Consider the following 26,749-nt stretch of genomic DNA (forward strand, 5'->3'; position numbering starts at 1 on the left):
AAAACCAACAGCCAACACAACCCAATATAGCCCTCTAGCAGGGGTACTTTTAGGACTCTAGGACCAACTTAAGTTGGTTTTAGCTTCTTCAGCCTTCAGTTGGTCTCAACTTCTTCAGCCTTATTTCTTCGTTGTTAGCGCCTGCATGCATATATCATAGTTATGTTCCCATAAGATGGCAATGTAACATTGCCAAAATATAGGAAGGTATTGATTAAAGTTTTTTAATTAATATTTTAATATACGTTGTCATTTCCTGAAAAATTTAAAGTCATATGTAACCAATCTACAAGAGCTACACACTGTATTTAAACCTTGTGTTAAATTGGCAACTCTCATCTGTTCACCTAAGGACAACTCTCTTCTTTATCACATCCAGCAGTTTATGAAGTGCCCTGTTCTTGTGACCAGGCTTACTGTGGACAGACAGGAAGAACTTGACATCTGCCTTGGTGAACAAAAAAAAATACATCTGGCACTATCATTATGGCAAGTCGTGTCTAGCAGACCCTGCCTTGGATACCATTTCACACAGGATCAATTATAAAAAAACAAAAGTGCTACACAGAACTTATTATAAGTCAGAGAGATTGTTTTTGGAATCAACAGAAGCTTTAAAACATACTCCAAATCTCAGCAAATATGGCTGTATAAATTTACCAAAAATCTCGGAAACAGTCATTTTAAGATCTAATTAATATTTGTTTTCTCTCTTTTGCCGACATAGATGATGTCCTAATTAGGACTTTAGTTCCTTGTGCTGTCCATTACAACTTTTTAAACTAGTCCCCCTGTTATACCAAATGGTTGTTTTGCATACTGTGACAAACTGTTTTTGTGCTCTGAAGATGCTGGATATAACACCAGTGAAATATCAGCAAATAAGTTAATAAATATTATTTTCTTACCATTGTGTGTTGTCATCAATACTGTGAAAATGAATAATATAAATCTTAATAAATATAAATATAACATAAATATACAAGTAAACCCTTTCCAAACGCGGGGGTTACATCATTAATACATTGCGCGCACGGCAAAATCGCGTTCCGCAAAGTTAACTTTCTATGGGAAAAAATATGTCAGGTATAGTTCAAATTAAGAAAGTATGTATGTATAATTTAAACTAACCTAAATATTGTTGTAATTAAAAGGGAAAATTGAAACAAATGTTAATTGGAAGGATTTTTATTACTGCTTAATAAGTAGGTACATGATACAATTATTTTTTTAAAAAGCTAGTGATTTTAGCTTGGGACAATGACTTATGCAACTCCTCAAAAGTTTCGCAATAAGGAGCACAGAGTTTTTCAATGCTTTTCATAAAGTGTCCTCTTCTTTCTTCATTTGGGTCAATCTCCATTGCAAAATTAAACAGTTCCTGTGCCTTTTTTAACAATTTGTTTAACTTCTTGTAAGTTAAAGGCACTTTATCTTCTTCTTCACTATTGCTGCTTTCACTATCGGCTGGTGTTACAAGATCATCCAATTCTTCATTCGTCATTTCTTGATCGTCATTTTCGATTAATTCTTTGCCTTCTCCTTCTTCCATATCTGAAAATCCTTCGCCGCCAATTGCTTTTGCAATTTGTACGATTTCTTTGGCTTCATTTTCAATCGATGGAAATCCTTTAAAATTGTTGACAACAGGCCAGAGCTGATGCCAGCAAGCATTAAATGTTGATGAATTCACTTGTTCCCATGCAAGTTTAATGATTTCTATGCAGTGGCTTATGTTGAATCGCTTCCAAAATGCCATTAGCGTGTCGTGCTTTCCTTCGTCTTGTGCTTTATTTGCAGAGGTGTAAACATGCCTGACATTATAGGCTTTGAATGTTTTTATGATCCCTTGATCCATTGATTGGATAAAGGAAGTGGTGTTAGGTGGGAGAAATAAAACCTCTACATTTGGATGCAATGTTGTGAGGGTTTCAGCATCGTGTCCTGGAGCATTATTGAGAATTAGGAGAACTTTAAAGCACAGGCTTTGCTGTTCTAAGTAATGTTTGACTTCTTTAATGAATAAATTTTCAAACCAGTTATTAAAGAGGGCTTTTGTTTTCTATTCCACTTCCACACAACGGCCAATTGCTCAAAATTTTTTCTTTGCAATGCACGAGGCGTTTTAGATCGATAATTGAGCAGAGGCTTGCACTTGAAGTCGCCTGATGCATTTCCACAAAAAAGCAAAGTGAGTCTATCCTTAAAAGTTTTGAAAATTTGCATTGAAAATTTGTTGCGGAACGTAACCCCCTCTCTTCCTCTTCAATGAATTTCAAAAATTGGGTTTGAATTTCTCTGCTGCTTCTTTATCTGCAGAGCCAGCTTCTCCCTGAAGCTTTACATTTTGCAAATTAAAACGATGCTTAAAGTTTTCAAACCAACCTTTGCTTGCTTGAAAGTCAATTTTCTCTAACGATTGGCCATCTTTATTTAAAATGAAAGAAAACAAATCTAAAGCTTTGTTTTGAATAGCAGCACCATCCACAGCTGAGCCTTTTTCGTTTACTTGATTGTCAATCCAAGCTATTAATATTTTTTCCAATTGCAGAATTCTTCTTGAAACTTGAGCAGCCTTTGCCGAAGTATCGCCTGAAGCTTTGACACTAGACCGAATATTTTCTTCATTCTCCCGTATTGTTCTTATGCTTGATTCGTTTATAGCTAGTTCTCTTGCTAGCGATGAAACATGTGTACCATTTTTCAACTTATCTAAAATTTCAATTTTCTGAGATAATGTCAGAACTTTGCATCTTTTTTGCTGCTTTATCATCTTCATTCTTCCTCTTAGATGTCATATTGAATTTTTGAAATTAAAAGAAATACAAATGCAAAAGGAGAAGAGGATAAACACTGATAAATACGTAATTACAGCTCTGCTAACGTGAGTGAATGATCGCAACTCAGCCTAGGTCACTCAGCTAGCGGGCAGCGCCAAGCAGAGTTGCCAGCCGACGCTCTGCAGGGTACTGCGTATGAATGAAATTCTAGCAGTGGACAAATTAAATGGAAACAATTAAGATAACGCGTATGTGCAAAATCGCGTTCTGCAAATCCGTGCTTGGCAAGGGTTTACTGTATATATTCAAAACTAGGCAGGAAGCAAGTTCTATCCTTGAACCATTGATTCTGAGAGGAAATATGCTTGGATTAGAGCCTATCTCCTTTGTTCAGCTGAGACAGTCTTAATTGTTGTCCTTTCATCTAGATCCCATCCAGTGGTATATCTATAATCATCCTTAGTACACAAAGTCCTAGAAGCAGCAAGACATACTTCAGAAGTATGTCTAGAAGCAGCAAGACATACTTCTGAAGTATGTCTTGTTGCTTCAGAAGTATGTCTTGCCTAGAAGCAGCAAGACATACTTCTGAAGTGCAGATAGAACATTTCTGTAATCTGGATAGACAGAATCCAGGTTATATATTGAATATACTGCTTTGTAGGACTGTTTATTTGAAAAAAGTCTTACAAAGAAGTATATTCTTCCATTTTTATTTTTGCTTAACCATATTTTGACATTGCATATAATTAATTTCTTTGCCCATAGATATGGCATATAGTTTTGGAACTCTAAATCAGTCATTATGAGAACATATACTGAGTTCCAATATAGTTTTGGAACTCTATTATGCTTGTCTGTCATGTGTAGACATTGCTTTGACCTGACTGTTGTTCAAAATCTTAAAAAAAATAAGTAATACGTTTTAAATGTTGCATTTTCTGAGTCTGAGGTGCATTTTCTGAATTAGGAGGCATTACTTTTCATTACCTACCTGTTTTATTTAGGAAAAAAGTATGAGGGGGGCATCTGGAAAGGTCTGATAAACACCTAGAACAAAAATGTTTTTTCAGATATATTTTCTTTTAGGATATATAAGAAGACATAAAATTAATTGATTTCCAGATCTCCCCCCCCTCCCGATCAGTAGAATCGGGGGGTCTGGATTGCTAACAAGTTATCTTCTCAACTTTTAATGTTTGGGTTCATCATAAAAAGTAATTATATTTCTTAAGCATTTTTGCTATTTCCCTGAGTAGCTGTGTTCTCTTTGGTCATAGAGCTGGTTTTGACAATTTTTGCACGTTACACACTTTCATTTCTTGGTCTCTATTAGAATCCATGATCTTTCTACTGATTTTTCAGCTGTCTTTGACTGTTAACAGTATAACAGAACATGGTGATGGTTTTCTTAGCATAGTATGGTGTAACCTTCAAACTTGTTTTGTTAATTTTGATCTTTTCCTTTATGTTCCATATCACTTTGATTTCCATCTTCCAAATGTCTAACGATATTACCATTTAACCACAAGTGCAACATCTTTCATTACTTGAAATTCATTATTCTATACTCGATTTTGAGCATAGAATAATGTGATTATAAGAGGGCTTTTAAAGTAATGCCAACATGAATGTGTGGAAAAATTATCATTAACTTAATATTTCAATTTCATTCATTTTCTGTATTCAGTCATTATGAGAACATATACTGAGCATTCAGCAAATTACAAGTGGGAAAAATTCTTTTCATTCAGAAAGGACATTCTGCTATCAGTATATAATTACATGCTATATAAGTGAAAAATTTAACCTGCATCCTCCATGCCAAACCACTGAACAGGTTGTATGCTAAGTAAATCTTATTTAGTATACAAACAGATAAACAAGATCATGAAATAAGAACCTCCTTGTTAGTTAAGATTCACCTTAACAATGATTCATTTGAGCTAAAGATTTGGGAATAAAAACAAAAGGTGCTTACTAATTGGAAGTATGATGGGCTATTATAAATTATTTTCAATAGTTGCAGTTACATTCCCACCCCTACCACTAACAGAAGTGGTGGTAGGAATTGTAAACTGATGAAAAGAATATTAATTGTCTCTGGTGCAGTTAAGATAAATGAAAGATAAAGAGAAAATTTGAAAGCAGTAAAGACCCTGAACATCATGTCAAGAACAACTATTCAACATTCACACAGTATTTATCATACTTTGCCTTGAATTCATTCACAGTCATGGCACCCACAACAGACTCTGGCAACTTATTCCACTCATTTACCACTCTCCAAGTAAAAAACCTAGTTCTAACACCCTTGCTAACCACACTCTTGCCCAGTTTCCATGGATGGCCCCTAGTCTTCCCACCACCAGTCCTATTCTGAAAAATATCCTCTGAGTTAATCTTATAGAAACCCTTCAGTAATTTGAATGTCTCAATCATATTATCGATTTTCTTCCTATCAACCAATTTCTGCAACCCACAAATCTTCAACCTGTTCACATAAGGTTCATTCCATAGAACCTGCTATCATCTTGGTCACTTGTCTCTAGATCCTCTCCACCTCCTCCTCATCAAGAAGAAACACTGGTGCCCATATCTGGGCACAGTAGTCAAGATGGGGTCTTATCAAGGCTCGATACAGAGGAACAATAACTTGCTTGTCTCTGCTCGTCAAAGTATTCTTCAGTAACCAAGTGATTTCATGAGCTGATTTAGCCACTTTTGCAATGTGCCCCCTAAACTTCAACTCCCTATTCACCAACACTCCCAAATCCATGGCCTCGTCAATCTCCTGGAGTACAGTTCCACCAATGTGGTGTACTGCTGCTAATCTTTTCACCCCAAAATGCATAACTTTACATTTTGCCACATTAAATTGACATCCATTCTCCTTAGCCCACTCCTTCAATCTATCCAAATCATCCTGCAAAATTTTGACATCATGTGCATTCACTATTGCTCTACCCAACTTTGCATCATCAGCAAACAAATGAACTGTTCCTCTCAGATCCTTTCCTATATCGTTAATGAATAAATTGAACAGTAGTGGTCCAAGAACAGAACCCTGCAGCACACCACTAGTCACAGGCTCTCTTTTGGACTCTAGTCCTGAATAAACTACCCTCTGATATCTCTCCATCAGACACCCTCCGATCCATCTCACCAACCCTATATTCATCCCCATATGCTACAGCTTACTGATTAGAATTCCATGTGGTATCTTGTCAAAGGTCCAGCAGTATCACTATAAATCCATTACCTTTATCCAGTTCAGCCATCACTGTGTTATAAAACATGAGCAAGTTACTGAGGCATGAGCTACCCTTCACAAAGCCATGCTGTCCCCCATACAGTATCTCATTTTCATCAATCCATTCCTGTATTTTTCTCTTGACTACTTTCTCCAAGACCTTGACAACAACTCCTGATATGCTGATCGGTCGGTAATTTACAACAGCAGTCTTGGAACCTCCTTTATGCAGTGGAACTATTTTTCCCTCTTTCCACCCCCTCAGGACTAACCCAGACTTGAGACTCAAATTAAATAAAATGGTCAAGGGCACTGCCAATTCTTTAGCTGCTTCACTTAAGACCCGAGCTGGTATACCATCCAATCTCCCACAGATGTATTCACATTAAGGTTTTGTAATAGACTATTCACCTCCACTTCATTCACCACACAATTCCCATATAAGCTATTGGTTCCTTCATTCCTGCAATATCGCCACCTGGATGATATACTCTTGCAAAGTGCTTGCTCAGTAATTCCACTATATCAGCTGATTCAGTTACCTCCCTACCATTGGCATTCCTTAAAATCATATATATTTTTCTTTTACTTGCAGCATATCGAAAAAAAACTTTGGGATTCTCTTTAGCTTGCATGGCTAATTCCCTTTCATAATCTGCTTTTGCTTTTCTTACCACACTCGTTACTCTTCTAGCCTGTGCTTTATACCATTTGTGTGCCTGCAGGTCACCTCTTTCTTTAAATTCCCTACACAGTTGTTTCTTTTTTGCAGCTGAAGCTTAATGGTGTTATTCATCCATTTAACCCCTACTCGATTTACTATCCAGACTCTAGGTATACAGTCAGCCATTAGCTTCAGCAAACGCCCCTTAACCACTTCCCATGCACTATCAACATCCAGCCCTTGCAGTTTTACATGCCATGACACTGAACCAAGCAATCTCCTAAGCTTGTCATACCAGCCCAGTAATTTCACATGTATCCTATCTTAAGTGATCATAACCTTATGATCACTCTCACCAATTGGTGGCACCATGGTCATATTCATTATAGTTAAATTCTCAGATGCAATTACTAGGTCAAGCACTTTTGAACACCCCCCCCCCCTAGTATATTCATTACATGCTGTCTCAGATAGTTATCCCTTAATATCTGCATAAAATCCAATTCCTTCCTCCCATGTGTCCTCTCCTCCTTCCAATCAATGTTACCATAGTTAAAATCCCCCATAATAATTACCCTCCTTCCACTCATTGTGTCTATTTGCTTATGCATATTATCTCCACCATCTATTCCATTATCTGGTCTATAGCAGCACCCAACTGTATATTTTGTTTTGCTAGTCTCAATCTCACACCAAATATTCTCAAATGTGCTCTTTTCACTATCCTGCAGTTCAGCTTTTATTCTCCTTGGCTGCAGTTCATCAGCTATCATCAATAACACTCCTCTCCCTTTTTTTCTCTCTGTCCCTCCTGAACACACTATACCCTTCACATTCTATCCCACTAGCTATATCATCTTCTGTCAGCCATGTTTCACTAATGCCAATAATTTGTGGCCAGGAAGAGCCAACCAAGGCCAAAAATTCTTCCTCCTTGTTCCTTATATTAGTTCCTATTAGCATACATGAAATGCAGAAGCCTGTTTGTCCTACCCCTATCTTAATGCCTTATACTAACTATCCCATTCTGATTTGTTGTCCTTCGTACTAGCTTGGCATATTATACACATTCTTACACTCAACTGCCTCACTGATGTCTGCATATCCCCCCCCCCCAAAGCTCTAGTTTCCCTGATTCTGCACGTCTCCGCACACCAAATCCATTCAGATGCAAACCATCCATCTTGTATAAGTTCTTTCGCCCATCAAACTCACTCCATACGTCCACAAGCTGCACACCACTTCTCCTGCATAACCTGCACATAGTCATTTGCAATTATGGCCCTCCTTCTCAACTCTTCTCTGTCATATCGCTGCAACAGACTCACTATCTTAACTCTCTCACTCTTTTCTTTTGCTACCTCTAGTAATTCCTTCAAGTCCTCTCTCATAGCAATTTTTTTCACTAATTCAGCTAATTCACGTCTGGCATAATTTGCACTTTTTGCACCCCTTTTTGCTTTTTCCCATTTCATCTTCATTGTCTTATCATCATCCTCACTAGCAGCTAACATATTCTCCACTCTCACTAACAATACATTTGATGCACATGGCATTTTAAAAATGTACATGTTTGTAAAAATATTTCACAAATGCCATTACTTTACTACTTTTACTTAGTATTAATTTTCTAGATATTTTATTTTACCGAAGATGATTTGATGCCACATGCTAACTCATTCTCATTCACACATGAATCACATTATGAATGAAAGTGGTATTAAACCGGATGTCAGAATTGGAAATATCAAACTTAGTTCTTTGATTTATGCAGATGATATGATACTCCTAACTAATCCCCTGCAAGTTGCCAAGATTCTCTAACTAAATTCAATAATAGCTGTACCAAATTTGGCATGAAAATTAGCAATAAAAAGACCAAAACTATGAAAATTGGCAGGAGCATAGAAAACTTCAGTTGCATTCTGAGTGGAGATCCTATAGAACAAGTAAAATATTTCAGCAATTTATGCACAGTTTTTAGTGAAGATGGCAGGCTAAATCTGGAAATAGAGAACAGAATAAGCAAAGCTGGTTAGTTGCAACTTTTTTTTGATATAATTTTATTTGTAAAATATCTTGTGTGAACTGTCTTATAATGATATTGAAATCCCAAATACAATTCAAGCTGATTTAAAGTTATATACATATGCATCTTTATTTGCTTTACAGAAATCATTGGTTTTCTGTACCCAATGACTACTTTATAAACAGATATTACCATGCATTTTCTGCAACTGAAAATTTGAAACAGGATGTTAGGACAATTGTATTTAGTTAGTTGCTGTGTACAATAAAACTTTTTCTTGTGTGTGTATGTAGCATAGAGTTTGTGTGATGGGATATGCATTTCATTATGAAGAATCCTTGTAGTTGTCTCTACTAATAAAAATTGTTGCTAAATATAGTACACAGACTGTAAATGTCTCTATATTGTATTTAGTGGTATAATAAAACTACTTGTTTTTCTTGCTTGTACAGTATAGGGTCTCTTGGATATTTTTTTTTCTCTTTGTACTATAGAAACATTTTCTTTCTAGTCTTTGGAAAGAACAGACGTAGTGTGAAGGAGGAAGCAAAATACTATGTTTCTTTGATAGATTTTAATAATTCAAATTTACCAACCAAATGTATTATTTGCCTTAATTATTTTTTAATATCTCCTAAACAAACTCATTCATCTCTCTTCCACCCAAGCAGATTTGGTTACAATCGAAGACTGTGCTATCACTACGGGTGTGCCAAATTTGCCAATACACAAAGAGTAAATTGTGGCTGAGTGAGGTGTATTCAACAAATTATGTAAAACCCTACTCAACATTCAAAAAATGTTCTTGAACACCACCCCATTTTTTTTTTTTTTAATGGATATGTCCTATTTAGTTAATAGGAATTCCATAAAGTGATTAGTGGTGCTGCATCTGTGTTTACTTAAAATTAAAAAGATTCTGTTTAGAAAGTTATATTTTATTGAACTAGCTACCTGCTAGTTGACAATATCTACTAACTGTGTGTAAGGGGGCAACCATGTTTGTTAAGTCCTGTGTGTGTGTGGAGAGAGAGAGAGAGAGAGAGATCCATCAATCTCTACATAATTTTATTTATTAAGCCAGATTGCAATGTTTCTATGGTTACAGTAGGTTCTATGGTGTCATTAAAAACGAAATGAACAATTATCTGTATCTGAGTAGTGAAGTCACTGTTCTCAAACAGCCTGTGCTTGCATTCATGTTACAGCACAAATATTTTTCTGAATTAAATTCTTTTCTCTTTTCTGAACTGGATAGTGAATGATTTCAGACATACATACATATATATGTAAAATTTTTATACCTTATGTACAATACTAAAATGCACTATATGAATTTTTTTTTGTAAGGTTCAAGTAAAAGTAAAGAAGATCATCTACCTGTTATAAGTAGTGTAATTTCTCTTGCTGCTGTTCCAAAAACTCTTGAAGATGATGATGATATAGGAGACAGAACAGAAATGCTTAATTCACCAAACTTAATTGTACCCGATGAAGTAAGTTGCCAAAATTATGTAATTTGATTTGATAATTCTCATCACTCCACATTATTTTTTTTAATAAATGAATACATTTCTGTGTCACAGTAAAAAAAAAAATTTAAAAAAATTCTCTTAGTGCTGATTTTTATGCTCTTTTAGTATATAAAAATATTACTGATTATTTTCTTGAAATCTGTTTTACACATCTTGGTTACACAAGAAATGGTTTGTCGAATAATTGTAATTAAACTTTTTAAATGAATCAATCCTGTTTTAACACTAAATTTTTAAACAAGAATGTGATCCACAAGCTGAATACATCATGCTTATCAAGGAATTCTAAAGGAAACCTGAAATGTAGTAGCATTTCTGGTTTTATTTACCTTCTGTGTTTTATTGATATCTTTTGTTTTCAAGTTTAAAATACAGTAAATGCATCAAAGTAAGCATTGGTTTTCCAATTTGTGCTTTGTTATGAATTGCTGAAAACATCTGACCAAAGAAAGTTATAGTAGCATATGTTCTCAACTTACTATTGAGGCTAAGTTCAGAAATTCACTGATAACAGACTGTGTTTATTAAGAGAATAACATCAGAATACATGCAAAATTATTCTTACATGAAACACAGATGTATTTGTTTATAACTTAAAGTAGCCCAGCATGGGTTGGAAAGCAATACTTTTATAATCGATATGAAAAGTTTTGCCATTGCTTTAGTTGAACATCCTCCTGCTGATATTTGTAATGATTAGGTGCTGCAGACATAGTTAAAAACGGTTAATTGTGATTTGCTTCTTTTTGACATTTTACATTGTTTTACTTTGCTATCTGTTCCAAGAAAAAAAAATTCATCTTTTATCAGGAAAGGAAACCAGAAATTTGAAAACTTGCACTGTAATTTATTATTATTATTATTCCCAGATCCCCCCCCCTTCCATGTAGTCATACTCATCATAGGGGTCCCTACACACACACACACACACACACACCTCATCATACCATGCCTTACATACTTGAAAATACTCTGCAGACACCACACTCTCTCAGGCAATGTTCGTTCCAATCATTCACCACTCTGCATGCAAAAAACCTGCTTCTCACTCCTTTGCTCACACCCTCTTTATACAGCTTCCAGGGATGACCTTTTATTTTCACTCCATCTCCAACCATTTTATGAAAAACCTCTTCAATGTTAATCCTATAACAACCCTTCACCAACCTCTATCATATTACTCCTCCTCCTGTCCATTAGACTACAAATTGCACATTTTCAACCTTTCTTCATCATTCCAGAGAGCAAAAACCACCATAGTCGATTGCTTCTGGACCTTTCCAGCATACTTTCATCCTTTTTGAAAACCAGGTGACCAAATCTCTATGTCATTTGTTTATTGATGTAAAAAAATTGATTTCAAGTTATTGAGAAAGTTAAAATTTATAAATACCATGCATATTATTTAGTAATGGCATATATGTATTAAATATTAATTATGGGTGAGGCAAAAGTTCTTATTCTGGAGCTTCATAACCTACTAATATTGAAACTTAAATTTCTTAACTTAAAATTGTCTGTGTTTTATAAATAAAAACAAATATAATATTGTTATTTCATCATCAAATTTGTGATATGTATCCTCAGCTGATGTATAGGATGTTATAGTATTACACACACAAAGGTTACATCATGTTAACTTCCTATTGACAATTTTCCTCCAAATTAATCTGTTATCTGTCAGGACACCAATATTGCTAGATCTTATATTTTGGTCTTCTAAGCCAATTCTTACCGTATCATTCCATCTAGATCATGGTCTTCCTCTGGGTCTTTTTTGCCATCCTGGCAACAAACTGAATATTCTGTTTTGCTAACATTTCTTCTTTTCTTCTGTTTTAAGTACCATACTAACTTGAATTAGCTCCCACAAGTGATCGAATGCTAACAATGTTAAGTTCCTTCCTAATATCATCATTTTTAATAAAGATGTGCGAATATTCAGTTCTGCTTTGGGATTCTGCATGATTTTCAGATGTTTGGCTTTGGTCAGTAGAAAGATTCTGTATTCAGCTGGCCAAAACAGAAACATTCCTGTTACATGCATCATAACAAATACAACCAATCGGGAAAAGCCTCCTCTTATCTTGTGCAACTGTTCAAAAAGAAGGGTTTCCAAGGCTAATGGTGTACTTATTCTGCAGTACAATTTCTCAGAATATTTTTTTGGCATTAGCTACCAGCTACCCTTAAAAAAGTTTTTTTCTGAAGTTGGAGATATTTATGAAGAAACCAGATGTATGCTACTCCAAAAAAAAATGCAATTTTTTACATTATAATTTTTTTGCAAATTCATTTTGATTATTCAGTCCATAACTATTCTCTATATTTGATTTAAAATTCCATTAATATTTTTGTTACTTGAAGAAATAAGTGCATTATTTTGTTCTGATTTTTATGGTGTATTGTTTTTATTATTATTATTGTTCTTGTTATTATCATTAATATCTGACCTATGTTGCAGAAGGTCATACTTTCTCATGCCAAAAGATCATCAAGCTGTGCTTTGAACTCATTCACAGTTTCTGCACTCACCATACTTTCAGATAATGCATTCCACTCACTAATCACTCTCCATTTTGCAAAGAACCTGCTGGTCACAGCCTCCTTATATAGCTTCTATAAATGTCGGCTGGTTCTACTGTTGCCTCTCTCTAATCTATGAAATATCTTCTCCACATTAATTTGGTAACAACCCCTCACCAACTTATACGAGGGTGGTCTGAAAAGTTCTCGGCCTAAGGCCACAATGGAAAAACAAATTTATAATTTCAAAATTATTTTTATTTTTCAACATAATTTCCCTTAAGACTAATATATTTATTCCAGTGATGCTCCAGTGCCATTATTCTGTCCCTGTAGTGGTTCTCAGTAAGATCTGCAAAATATCCCTCTACAGCTGCAATCACCTCTTGATTTGAAGAAAAACAATGACCAGCGAGGAAGAGTTTTAGTTTTGGGAAGAGATAGAAGTCAGAGGAAGCCAAATCTGGGGAATAGGGTGAATGTTCCAGTAATTCATAGTGCAGATCTCTTAATTTTCCCATTGTCAAAGCACCTTCATGGGCAGGTGCATTGTCCTGATGAAAGATAATTTTTTTCTTCTGCATATTGGGTATTTTCTCATGAATTTTGTCGTCTAGGCTGGTTTAAAGATCAGAATAGTATTCCCGATTATTGTTTTATCCTTTTCAAGATAATTAATAAACAAAATGCCTTTAGCATCCCAAAACATCGATGCCATGACCTTTCTTGCTGATGGAACCGACTTTGTCTTCTTTGGTGCTGGACAACCGTCTTCTGTCCACACACCAGAATCCAAATGCTATTTGGATTCTGGTGTGTAATGGTGAGTCCAAGTCTCATCCATAGTAATAAATCGGCACACAAAATTAGTTTTATTCTTGTTAAAAACGCTCCAGGCACTGTTCAGAGATTTTCATGCGAGTCCTTTTTTGATATGCTGTGAGCAAGTGCAGCACCCATCTTGCTCAAAGCTTTTTCATTTGCAATTCTTAATGCAAAATATATCCTACGTTCTTTTGAAATGGCTATAGTCTCAGCAATTTCATGCACTTTGACTCGCTATTCATCCAATACCATATCATGCACTTAATCAATGATTTCTGGTGTTGTTACACTTTTTGGGCGTCCTTCATGTGGATCATCTTCAAGGCTGGTATGGCCACGTTTAAACTCGGTAACCTATTTCTTCATTGTCGAAAATGAAGGAGAAGAGTGTTCATAAACTTTTATGAACTTCGAATGAATTTCTTTTGCCGTTAAGCCTTCTGTTACAAAGAATTTTATAACCGCACAATACTCAATTTTATCCATTTCAAGGGATACAGACAACACTTTTGCTTCAGACAGCTATATAAAACACACTGCTTAATAGAATGACAATTTCACATGGATGCTTATGACAGATGTACCAACAAAAAAAAAAAATAATAATAAATAAATAATAATCTTGCTACCGATAGTGTTGCCATCTATGGTCAAGGGCGAGAACATTTCAGACCACTCTCATATGTCTGTCATATCCCCTCTTCTGTTCACAAGGATCTGTAAGTTGCATTGCCTCAATCTGTCTTCTCATATCTGATATTCCATAGACCTGACATTAACTTAGTAAATCTTTTCTGCACCTTCTCCAATACATCGTCATCTGCCTGAAAACCAGGTGACCAAATCTGTGCACAGTAGTCCATGCATAGTCTGATCAGAGCCTTATACAGGAGAACCATAACCTCTTATTCTCCTGCCAAAAAAGGAGGAGGTTAACATGCAGAAGCATGTCAACATCCTTCCTATTTATTATTATTGCCATAATCCATTGGGATGTTTTTGCGGTTCTAGCAATCTGATCCCTAAACTTGAAGTCTCTGTCCACCATCACTCTCAGATCCTTCATCTCCTCTACCTCCTTCAAAATTTTTCCATTAATTGTATAGTCTACATCTCAACTTTGCCTACCAAATTTCAAGACCTTGCGCTTTTCAACATTAAACTGATATCTCCAATCATAATTGCCCACTCACATGGTACAGTCATCCATCGACTTATGTCCGGGTTCCGTTCCATCAGGCAGGATGTAAGTCGATACATTAAATCAACAGAGTTATAGAGGTTAAGGACTTAACCATAATAAATATACTGTCATTTTAATTTTTAAACCTTATTATAAAACTGTACTGTGTGTTACTGCCACTAGAAAACAGGAGAATAATCACTCAAATCTTCCTCCACATTCACATCTTCATTTCTTTCCCTGTGTGAACGATCAGGCTGTGGCTCTTCTGGTGAACCTTTGTTGTTGTTTTTTAATGAAAATGTCCAATGTGTTTTGCTTATTCTTCTTCTTCTTTTCATCATAAATTTGTTCATAGCAAGCAAACGCATCATGTACTTTAGTTTCTGTTATTAAGTAGCATTCAACATTGAGATCTATGTCTTCAGCCATTTTGAGGACATCGCTAACTGCAGAGAACACTTCTGCAAGACCCTTCACTGCAAATTGTTTAACTACCTCTTCCTGTTTCTCTTTTCCCTCTTCCTTTTCTCATTTTTCCTCTTCTGCAGCAGTTGTTCCTCCAGTTCGACCAATTCTTCGTTGGTCAACTCTTCGGGGGAACTTTCTATGAGTTTAATTATGTCATCATTCACTTCGAGATTCAGATTGTTTGCTAGGTCCACTATTACAAACTTCCGAAATCATGCACAAACCTTTCTAATGTTTTTTTCCATATGCCACTCATCATTGAGAGGTCACTTCGTCCCAAGCCACAGCAATATTTTTAATAGCATGGTAAATATTGAATGCTTTCCAGAATTGCATGAGAGTCTGGTCATTTCCTTCAGTGACAGAAATGGCTTGTGAAAAAGTTCTCTGTAAATAATAAGCCTTAAACACTACAAGAACTCCCTGATCTATTGGTTGGGTCAATGAAGTAGAAGGAATTGAAGGAAGAAACATGACCTTGAACTTGCTAGAAGATCACTGCTATAAGACATATAGGACCGATGACCTGGAGCATTATCTAGAATAAAATTTTGAATTCTACATTTTCTTTCACACAATAGCTTTTTTATTGCACTCGCATAATAGTTGATTAAGGCATCAATTTTTGAATCATCCACGACTTTTATTGCTCCGATAATGAACTGGGAGCATGCTTCCTAATGCTTTTGAAGATTCGTGGATTCTCACTGTGCCATATCACAAATGGTTTCAGTTTAAATCCAGCCACATTACCCATAACAGAATTGTAATAAAGGCATTAAGAGTTTTGAAAGTAGGTCAAAAAATGTTCCATTCGGGCATTTTTTTCCGAAACAAGGATGTCTCATCCATAGTAAATATTTGCTGTGGCAAATAATTTCCTCCTTAATAATTTTATCCAATTTTTTCACAAACTCCTTGGCAGCCTTCTAAGTACTTGCAGATTTCCTTACATTTTCGCATTATGAAATGCATAACGCTGCTTCAATCTCATGAATCAACCGGAAGAAGTGCTGAATTCATAGTCATAATCAGGTTCTGCTTTTTCCTTCAACATGTTGAAGAGACAGTGAATTAGCAGTTATGGTCACAGTGCTAAGGGGTATACTCTTTTGGTTCAGGTCCTCTATCCATGATACAAGTAGCTTTTCCATATCACCGATAGGACTTTGTTGTTGCTTCATCACTATCGTTGATTTAATGGAAACAGATCCTTTCACAGCCTCTACGATTTTATTCTTATTTTTCAAAATGGTCGTCACTGTAGAATGAGACCATCCGAAGTCATGTGTGATCACAATGACGGGCTTACCAGCTTCTTGTTGCTTTACAACTCGCAACTTCGTTTCAAGATCAATTGCTCGCCTCTTTTTCTGTGATTCTTCACTAGGCGTTTTGATTGGGCGTGTAGGAGCCATATTGCACAAAAAAATCACGAAATAACTAACGATAAATACACAAATAATCCTTCTCAAGCACAAAATCAACATAGGAACTGTTGAAGACACGTGCCGACTGCCGAGGGAGGTTGCCGCTGAAAGCGCTGTTGCCACTGTGCATGCTTTACCTTACGCTCGTTTGCGTCTCGTTGAAAGTATTGCCGAAAATGTTATTTATTCCTTTATGGGATCACGGATGTAAGTCGAGGGATGACTGTATATTCAGATCCTCCTGCAAAGCCAAAACATCTGCTCTACTTCTCATAGCTCTTCTCAACTTTGCATCATCAGTGAACAGCTGCACAACTCCAGTTAAACCAGTTCCAATGTCATTAACATACAAGTTAAACCAGTTCCAATGTCATTAACATACAAGTTAAACAATAATAGTCCCAAAACAGATCTCAGTGGCACTCCACTAGTGACCTTCCTCTTTTGGGATACCACTCCTCCATATACAACCTGCTGTGATATCTGTCTGACAGCCAGTTAGCTATCTACTTTACTAGTTTGTTATCTAATTCCATCTGTTTCAGTTTAGATACTTGCTTGTCATGTGGTAGTCTATCAGAGGCCTTCGAAAAATCCAAGTACTCCTCTGTATATGCCTCTCCTTTATTGAGTGAATTTGTCATCTTCTTATAATACATACAATCTGCTGAAACATGACCTCCTCCTAACAAACCCATGCTGATCATCATAAGCAATACTGCTATTACCAATCCACTTCTGAATCCTAGTCATCACAAACTTCTCTAATAATACCTTGACAACAATTTCGGACACACAGATTGGCCTATAATTTGTAGTCTTAGTCTTATCCCTCCACCCTTGTGAAGTGGAACAATTTTCCCCACCTTCCATTCCTTTGCGACTTGCCCTGTTGCAAGACTGTTGTTAAATAGTTCTGCCAAAGGTGCCATTAATTCCATAGAACATTCCCTCAAGACACATGGAGGTATACTCTCAAATCCTATTGCTTTATTAACATTGAGTTGACTTAATTCCTCATATATTTTTACTCATTCACTATCTGTCCCTCCTCCGATATACCCTCTACACTCCAGATTCTCCCGATGTTGCCTTCATGAGGATGAAATACTTTGATAAACTGATCATCGAATAATTCAACTATATCATCTGCATTAATTAGTAATCTGCAACTGTCATCAACTAGCATCATCCTCCCATGGTCAGCAGTTCCTTCAACAGTTCTGAAGGAATTGAAGGACTTACTGAAGGAAAAACACTGCTGAAAACTGAGCAGAGGCACATTGCTTTTGCAGGACAATGTACCTGCTCACACTGCTCATGGAACCCAAAAGACAATACACAACTTGGGCTTTCAATGTCTGCCTCATCCACCCTATTCACCAGACCTGGCTGCATCTCACTATTTTCTGTTCTCAAATTTAAAGAAACACTTGAAAGGAACAAAATTTACCACAGATGAAGTCATATCTGCAGCTGAGGACTGGTTTGTGCAACAAGGGACTTTTCCCCCCCTCTGGGGAATATGTAGACTAATGTGTTAGTTACATGATTCTACCTCAATTTCTTCATGGTAATTAGCAAAACTTTTCAGCACACCCCTCGTAAATCTATTGAGCGGGCCACCCACCTCAGCTTTGCTTATTCTGCTTTTCCATCTCCAGATTTAATTTATCCTCACTAAAAACTGTGCCTAAATAGCAGAAATATTTTACATGTTCTATAGGATCTTCATTCAGAATGCAGTGAATTTTTCTATGCTCCTGCCTATTTTTCATATTTTGGTCTTTTTGTTGCTGATTTTCATGCCAAATATGTTAGAACTTATTCAATTTAGTTAAAGAATCCTGGAGACTTTCACTAGATGTGTTTAGTAGTACAGCAATCCCTCGATTAGTGCGCCTAATTCGTTATTTAAAACAGACTCATTAATCGAAAACGCACTAATTGAATATAATAACCTATGGGAAAAACTATAATTTGTTCCTCAAATTTCTTTTTTGAACCTTAATTTTTTTATAAAAGAATTAAGGTATGTCTCAGGGCCTAGTTATAGGAAAACCATGAAGCTGAAAGACGACAAAATATATTCAGAATATAAATTTTATTATTCTACTTCTTAAGAAAGAATTGAGCTAACTTAGTTTGGTGGGCATTTTGTTTCTTTTTTTCATACAACCGACGATATGGCCCTGTTGCCTCTTTTGCAAATTTTACTGCTTCTCCCTTCATTAGGGCCTCTAAGCATTGCTGCTTAAAAACTTCAATTGTACGAAAAATATTTTCAAATTGTTTCTGTGAAATCTCTTTTGGCTGACTATCAGTGGTTAAATTTTCTTCATATTCTTCGGGATTTTCCTGCTGTGCATCAAAAATTAGCAGATCGGAATGACTCGGTTCTTCAGAATGAGATTTAATTAACTCTTGGACATTATCATTGAAGGGGAGAAAGAAATGAAAGATGTACGAATTGGTCGCCAACATGCGAAATCACATGCTTTATAGATAAAATTTCCCAACTGTTATACAAGCGAAATAGTTACTACTTTAAAAACTACAATGATCATAAAAGAGAAGTTAATTTTTCAACGTGTAATAATAAGCAACTCATCCCAGAAGACGGATTGATTACCCTATTATCTGAATGGATTCTCCTTTATGTGAAGTGCAGAAGTGTCAAAAGGTCTCGAATCTGTGGGCGTGCTATAGTGCTATAGCAGATGACTTACCGTATTTTCCGGTGTATAAGATGCACCCAAGAAATTGAATACAATTTTCTGGAAAAAACCTAAACTTTAAAGTATGATTTTAAAAAAAAAAATGAATAAAATAATAGGTAATTTTTAATAGTAAACTGACCTTTCAGAAACCTGCAAAACCCATGTGTCACTGTCATCTGACTCTTCTCTATCATCATTAATTTCTTATAATATAGAAATAATTTTGTCTTCATATTCTTTTGGCATTTTTTGACTGATTTTTGTTTTTGTACGCATACAAAGTCCACTGCGCTTCATGAAACAGTAACACCATGACGTACCACCTTTAAAATCTGTAATGTTACGCTCACAGGCTACTTTGACTGCATTTTCTTGCATCCTTCGGTCTCTAGTTCTGGCCACTTCACAATTTTTCCACTTTCCGCGCGCTTTTCTTTACGCAAATTGTACAAAATCTCCTTCTGACCATGCCAAGTTCTAATCATTTTTTCTGTAGGCGGAGGTCCAAAATGTCTTTCAGCTTCCCTATTCCCATGTTCTTCTGCATATTTTACAACCTGCAATTTGTAATTTGAAGTATATGAATGTCGCCTGTTTTTTTCCATCGCTAAAATCTAGATGAGTCTTTGACTCCATGAGGTCTTGTTTAATAAAATCTACGGGGAAATATCAAACTGAACACAAAATATCTCAACACGTCAACTCAATACTGATAAACATCAGTAACTGATTACTCTGATAAGATATTATGAAACTTGAATAGGGGCTCCCTGTTCTTAGCCAATGATGCGCTAGAAGTCACGTGAAGGTCACGCATCAATTTGATTGCACCATTAACTGCCTACAAAGATCTTGGAACATAAAAGGGAGTGCGTATGACTTTGAAAAGAGGAGATAATCTTTACCTTCATTATATAAGATGCACACCATTTTTAAGGTAAAAAAGTGCGTCTTATATACCGGAAAATACAGTAAATTTTGGCGGTAAAAATTTGGAACATAGTAATACATAGTGTACATGGAAATTGTGTAGTATGCCATTAAAAATAACTCTGTAAAATGTTTTAAACCGGTAACTAAATTATTTCATTCTGGTGAGTGATTTTTTTTAAATAGTTAGCCATAAAAGTGTATAGATAGAAAATTTTTAAAATCTGTAACATTTATTTTTAAGATGTATATAGGCGCACTAATCGAATTTAGGTATCGAAAAAAAATGATGCACAAATCGGGGGCGCATTAATCGAGGGATTACTGTATATCATCATCTGCATAAATCAAAGAATTAAGTTTGACATGTCCAATTCTAATATCAAGCCTAATGCCACTTTCTTTCATAATGTCATATAGGTGATGAATAAGAGTGGAGAGCTAATGTGCATCCTTGTCTTACCACTCATTTTACATCAAACCATCTTCCTGTATTTCCTTCAATTCTGACTACTGACTTACAACTTAGATATAGACTATGTATTGCTCAGTATAATGTTCCACTCATCTCATATAAGCGTAGTGTTATGAAAAGCTTTTCTCTGGGCAATTTGTCACATACCTTTTTCAGATCTACAAAACTTGTGTACAGATCCTTGTCATATTTCCATGATTTCTGAACTATTTGTTTTAAAATGAAAATGTGATTTTTTTAAAAAAAAAAAGTTGTACTACAGTTGTTGTACTATGAGTTGTACTACATACTTGGACTACTTGCATTAGCTCACGCTAGTAGTCGCCAATACCTTTATAGTTTATTATACTATATTCGGCATGAAACTCTCTGATTCCAGTCTTTGAGTTTCTTATTCAGTTTTAAAACAATGTGGGATTTAATATCCCTTAATTTAAATAATGTTTATATCGCCAAAATGAAGCCTATTGGCTCTTTATATTTAAGTAACTTAAGGGGTGCACCTTTTTGACAACTCGTATAGCAGAGTATATAAGTTCTTTTTGCTATACCCTTTGGTATTAATTTGGTCTATCTACTCACTGATGAAGCCTCAATAAAGGCTGAAACCGGTCTGGGTAGTGACCTCCCACCATAATGTAATAACAGCATACATTTCCTAGGAAATGTGTTTTACATTATGGACAATACCAAGCATAGCGATCAGAACTTTACCACTTTTGCTGCGAGTTGCCCGAGTTGTACTACATACTTGGACCACTTGCATTAGCTCATGCTAGTAGTCGCTGATACTTTTATAGTTTATTATACTATATTCGGCATGAAACTCTCTGATTCCAATCTTTGAGTTTCTTATTCGGTTTAAAAACAATGTGGGATTTAATATCCCCTTAATTTAAATAATGAAAATGTTATATTGACAACCTTTATTTGGTTTGAGGGCAGATGGTCCAAGATTTTTTGTCCTTTTATAAGTTTGTCCAAGGGAACACTCATCCAGTCGGACATTTCGTCCAATCTCAATTTGTCCCATCTGATGTCAACGGATTATTATTATCACCTGTGCCAACCTGCTACTATGTCAACTGACTAACCAATGTGTCAACTGACTAACCTAACCTAACCTAACCAAACATGTGAGGGTGGACCATGCATATTGCCTTGCATCCTTCTCTTTTGTGTCAGCCGACTATTATTTTCACCTGTGTCAACTGACTAACCTCACTAATCAATGTGTCAACCGACTAACCTAAGCTAACCCAACTTAACCTAAACTGACTATTATTAATGATCACAAGTTACTTAACTCCTTGGACTAATATGAAGAATTGGACAAATAGCATTGGACGAATAACCTCAAACCCAGGTGCTTTCAGGGCATTTCGTCCAATTATTTTCAAATCGTGATAGGATTAGACAAATAATCTCAACCCCAGGTGCTTTCACGGCATTTTGTCCAATTATTTTCAATTGGACAAATAGGATTTGACGAAATGTCCTAATGGACGAAATCGAGGGAATGGATGAAAATGATTGGACCAACTGCCCTGAAACCCTTTATTTGGTCTGAACCCAGCTTGTTCTTCAAGTTATTCTTCCACAATCTTTGCCAACCTCTTTTCAAGTATGCTTGCATAAATCTTACTTGGACCACTTGGAGAAATTCCTCTGTAATTCTCATATTCAGCATTATTCCCTTTTTTATAGATGGGTACTATGAGAGCTCTACTCCAATCATTGGGAATTCAACCTTCTGACCAGGCCCTTTGAGTTATGCAGTATAGTCACTGCAGAACCTTTATACCTCCATCTGCCTTTCCACATTTGAAGTTTATGACAGCTTTTTCTACCTCAAGTATTGATAAGTACTCCACTTTGCATTCCTCTTTTCCAGTATGGCTCTGTCACTGTTTGGTTTGTTTAACAGTCTTTCAAAGTAATTACACCAGACATCTAAAATATCCTTATCTTCAGAAGTTTTCATGTCACCTTTATCATCTTTGATTCCTTTTACAGTACTCTTTCCTCTATTTCTAAGCTTCTTCAATAGCCTCCAGAACATTTTCTTACCTTCCTGATATTTATTTTCCATACTTTTACCAAAGTCTTCTCATGCCTTTTGTTTAGCTACTTTTACACATATCTTAGCTCTTTTACATTTTTCTCTGTATTCTTTTAGGGAATCTGCTGACTTATTTGCTAGGAACTTTTGGTGTGCTCTCTTCTTTTCCAGAACTACTACTTGTGTCTGCCATGGTGTTCTTATTTTCTATCCTTGCAGACAATTTCACCACATACCTCCCTAGCTGAATCAATCAATGTCTTCTTCTTCAGAGTTTGCCACTGAGAATCCAAGGTTTGGTTATTGTTTTCGAACTGCTTCAAATTTTCTTCAATAATATTTGCATAGTTGAGTCTACAATTTAAAATCTGCTCAACTTTGAATTCTTTCTTTCTTATAACTGTTCTTTTCAATGTGATATCCGTTTTTATCTTGCTTAGTACAAAGTAACGGTCACTTCCAATTTTGAATCCTCTATACACTCTTGTATCCTGAAAGAGCATTATGATATCACCATCAACAGTGATGTAGTCAGTGAGGCTTTTCTTATTTCTTGTGTTTTCTCTTCATGTGAACTTGTGCACATCTTTAGGTTGAAACATGTAATGACTAGTCCCCGTCCTGAGAAGTCCAGTAAATACTTACCATTATTATTAGCTTTGCCATTTTCTCCAAATGTTGCTATATGCCTGGCAGGATTCATTTCCTACTCTTCTGTTCAGATCTCCAAAAAGGAGATCTGACCACTTTTCCATTTTCTTTATGTCAGCTGCTTGTTCTAACGACTCAAAAAATTCTTCCACTTTTTCCTTAGAACAGTCTTCTGTGTGACCATAGGCACAAATAAGTTTCATTGTCTATTTACTTCCTTCCTTCCTTCCTTTCTTTCTTGATCATTATTGCCTGAAAATAACACACTATACCTATTATTTATTAAGATCTCACCTGTTGTTATCTTCTAAACTTTTGGATGGATCCATAATATCTTCCATTACAATATCTCACTTATTTCAGATTGAAGCATCTCAGCTCTACACTTAAAAATTTCACCTGGATTCCTTGGAGATGAGAATGTGGCAGAAAGGATTCAGAGGCAAGTGACCAGTTGGTTAGTAAATCATCTGAGGAATGCTCCATACATTGTTAGATTGAGTTTGTGGGTTGCTGAAGTTGATTGACAGGCAGAGAAGAGGGGATATAGAAACATTTATGTTACTAAAAGAGTTATATATGGTTGATGCAGGGGAATATTTCAGCAGTTGACTTGTGGTGGAAGAATGAGAAGTCATCAATGGAAATTAAGTAAGACTGTAATTAACAATGTGAGGACTAGATTTTTTAGTTTACTAGTTTTTTAAATTTAGTTTTTTGAAAAGTGGTGAATGAGTGGAATGCGTTACCTGACTGGTTGCGAGTGCTTTGTCTCTCAGTGAGTTCAAAGAGAGGTATAATGGATATTGTGTGGATAGTTTGGGTTTTTTACAATGAATCTTTGGACTCCATGGAGGTATTCGTATAATAATATATTTAGGGAAAGCAAAATTTTATTTACCCTTTTTATCAAAGAAGATCCTAAAGTCTTCATTATAGCAATGTAAAATAAACAAATAGGAGATAGTAAAGATACATGCTGAATACATGTATATATAGAAACTTGGAGAGTTACGAAAAAAAAAGAAGAGAAAGCTTATGAGTACCAATCTTCAGCATCAGAGTTGCATTAGAGCTTGCACTACTTAAAAAATTTTCAAGTTTCTTAAGTAGTTCATGAAATATGGATTGATCTGTTGATTTTACAATGAATGAATGAATTGAATATTTTAGATATTCAATTCTGAAATGAATATTTTAGACTCTTTGACTTATTACTCTTATGCACTGATGATGTTCACTTATGAAAAATAAAATTCTCTGAAACAGAATTGTTTTGGTATTGAATGAGGATTCTTTCATTTTATTTTCAAGGTGAGAATCAATAGTTCGAAACAGCTGTCAGGCCAGTGAACGCTAAGGCAACTCCAGTGCCAAAGAATGTATTATCATAAGCTCTCTGGTTAGTTTTCAAAGCTTTCAAAGTTTCTGGTTTTTTATGCGGTTCCTACCCATGACAGGTTATTAGTAAATCTATAGTACGTTTGTACCATGGGTCGGTTAAGGATATTTCCCCCCCCCCCCCCCATTTTTATCAATTTTATTTATTTATTTTTTACATTGTCAGAAACCCTGATCTAGAGACCAAACATAGAACTTTTTCAAGCCACTGCAGGCCTCCAATAAGTGGGGTGGTGGTCTCACACCGGACAATGAAATTCATCTCCCACCTAAAAACAATCGCATATATCCATGCCCACGGTGGGATTAGAAGCCGCAACCTGTGGATTGGAGAGTAGATTAATCACTCAGCCAACCAGGCCAGCAATATATATGTACACACACACACACACACACACACACACACACACACACACACACACACACACACACACACACACACACACACACACACACACACACACACACACACACACACGTGTGTATATGTGTATATATATGAGAGAGCCTCTGTAGCTCAGTCAGTATAGACGAAGCCCTTTGGTTGGAAAGACCTGAGCTTGATTCCTGTCCATGATGTGAGAAATCTATGTGGTCTCTTTCAACTAAAGGCGAGTTAGCCAATCTCATAGGTGGAGGATTTTTTCTTCTGGAAGCTCGGGTTTTTCATCCTTCAGAACAGGTGAACTCGCACTTCTATAGACATAAAATATCTCTCCATCTTAACACCAGGCTCTGTGACATTTGGTTGAGATTGTGTGCATAAAGTGGCATCATGTAAAAAGGCCAACCCCAAATAGATGGGATAAGCACAAGAGGAAGAAGATATATATATATATATATATATATATATATATATATTAAAGAAACCAAGATATTATATTCTTGGTTTTAATCCTTTTCCCAAGGAAGCAGAACAATCTTTTGCATGTTAAATATATTCATGTCTGAGCTACTTGTATATAGTGGCTAATGACTTCATATCACTTGCCTTAGCATGTGTTCCGTAATGCAAAGTACATCCCTTTTGGACGTGCATAATGGGAAGGGCTACTACTGAGACCACTTTCGACCTTTATTGAGGGCTCATCGATGGGAGCCAGACCCAGGAGAGAAATTTCAAGGTTGAAGTAATGCAGAAGTCATATGTATCTCATATACAAGTAGCCAAAACACACACACACACACACACACACACACACACACACACACACACACACACACACACACACACACACACACACACACACACGGTGTTATTCAAAATGATCAGATTGTACTTGTTTATATTTTTTTTTATTTGCATCAATATAAACATGAGCTATACATCACAACAGGAAAACTGTCAGATATTCAGGTACACTATGTATGCACATCCTGTAATATGACACATATCAAAACGATAATCTATTTCTTGCCAGGCTCTTTGTAACTGGTTGACAGTTATTGAATTCACTGCTACCTACAATTCAGTGCCAAAGTTCTTGCACTGTAGTTGGTAGGGATGGCAGTTATTTGTATCATTGTAATGAAGCTGAGATAAAAAAAAAAATCACAAGGGATCAGATCTGAGTACCTGGGTAGCCACTTGCACAGCACAAGATCATCTGTCCCACTTCAACCCATCCAGTAGTTAGGAAGAATTGCACTGAGATAATTATGGACATTACAGTGAAAGTGAAACGTACAAAAATGCATGCTGCCTCACTTTGCATGAAAATGAAGTCAGCAGAGTCATCTTTGAGTTTAGGGAGCAACCAGAATTGTAGCATATCTAAGTATGAACATATCTGAGTCTTTAATTTCTTGACATT

General features: G+C 35.9%; 1 protein-coding gene across 1 annotated transcript in view; it reads left to right on the plus strand.

Annotated features, from left to right (window-relative positions):
- The window catches only part of LOC150100712 (uncharacterized), a 169,485-nt gene that overhangs the window by 55,366 nt on the left and 87,370 nt on the right, over positions 1-26,749 (plus strand). Inside the window, exon 3 of the mRNA XM_090401824.1 lies at positions 10,077-10,222. Within this exon, the coding sequence (XP_090257950.1) occupies positions 10,077-10,222 (146 nt within the window). The remainder of the gene's footprint in view (positions 1-10,076; positions 10,223-26,749) is intronic.

The sequence above is a fragment of the Typopeltis vanoorti genome, chromosome 12 (assembly GCF_054136105.1).
Source record: "Typopeltis vanoorti isolate ZY-2024b chromosome 12, IOZ_Tvanoo_1.0, whole genome shotgun sequence".
In the NCBI taxonomy this organism is placed as follows: domain Eukaryota; kingdom Metazoa; phylum Arthropoda; class Arachnida; order Uropygi; family Thelyphonidae; genus Typopeltis; species Typopeltis vanoorti.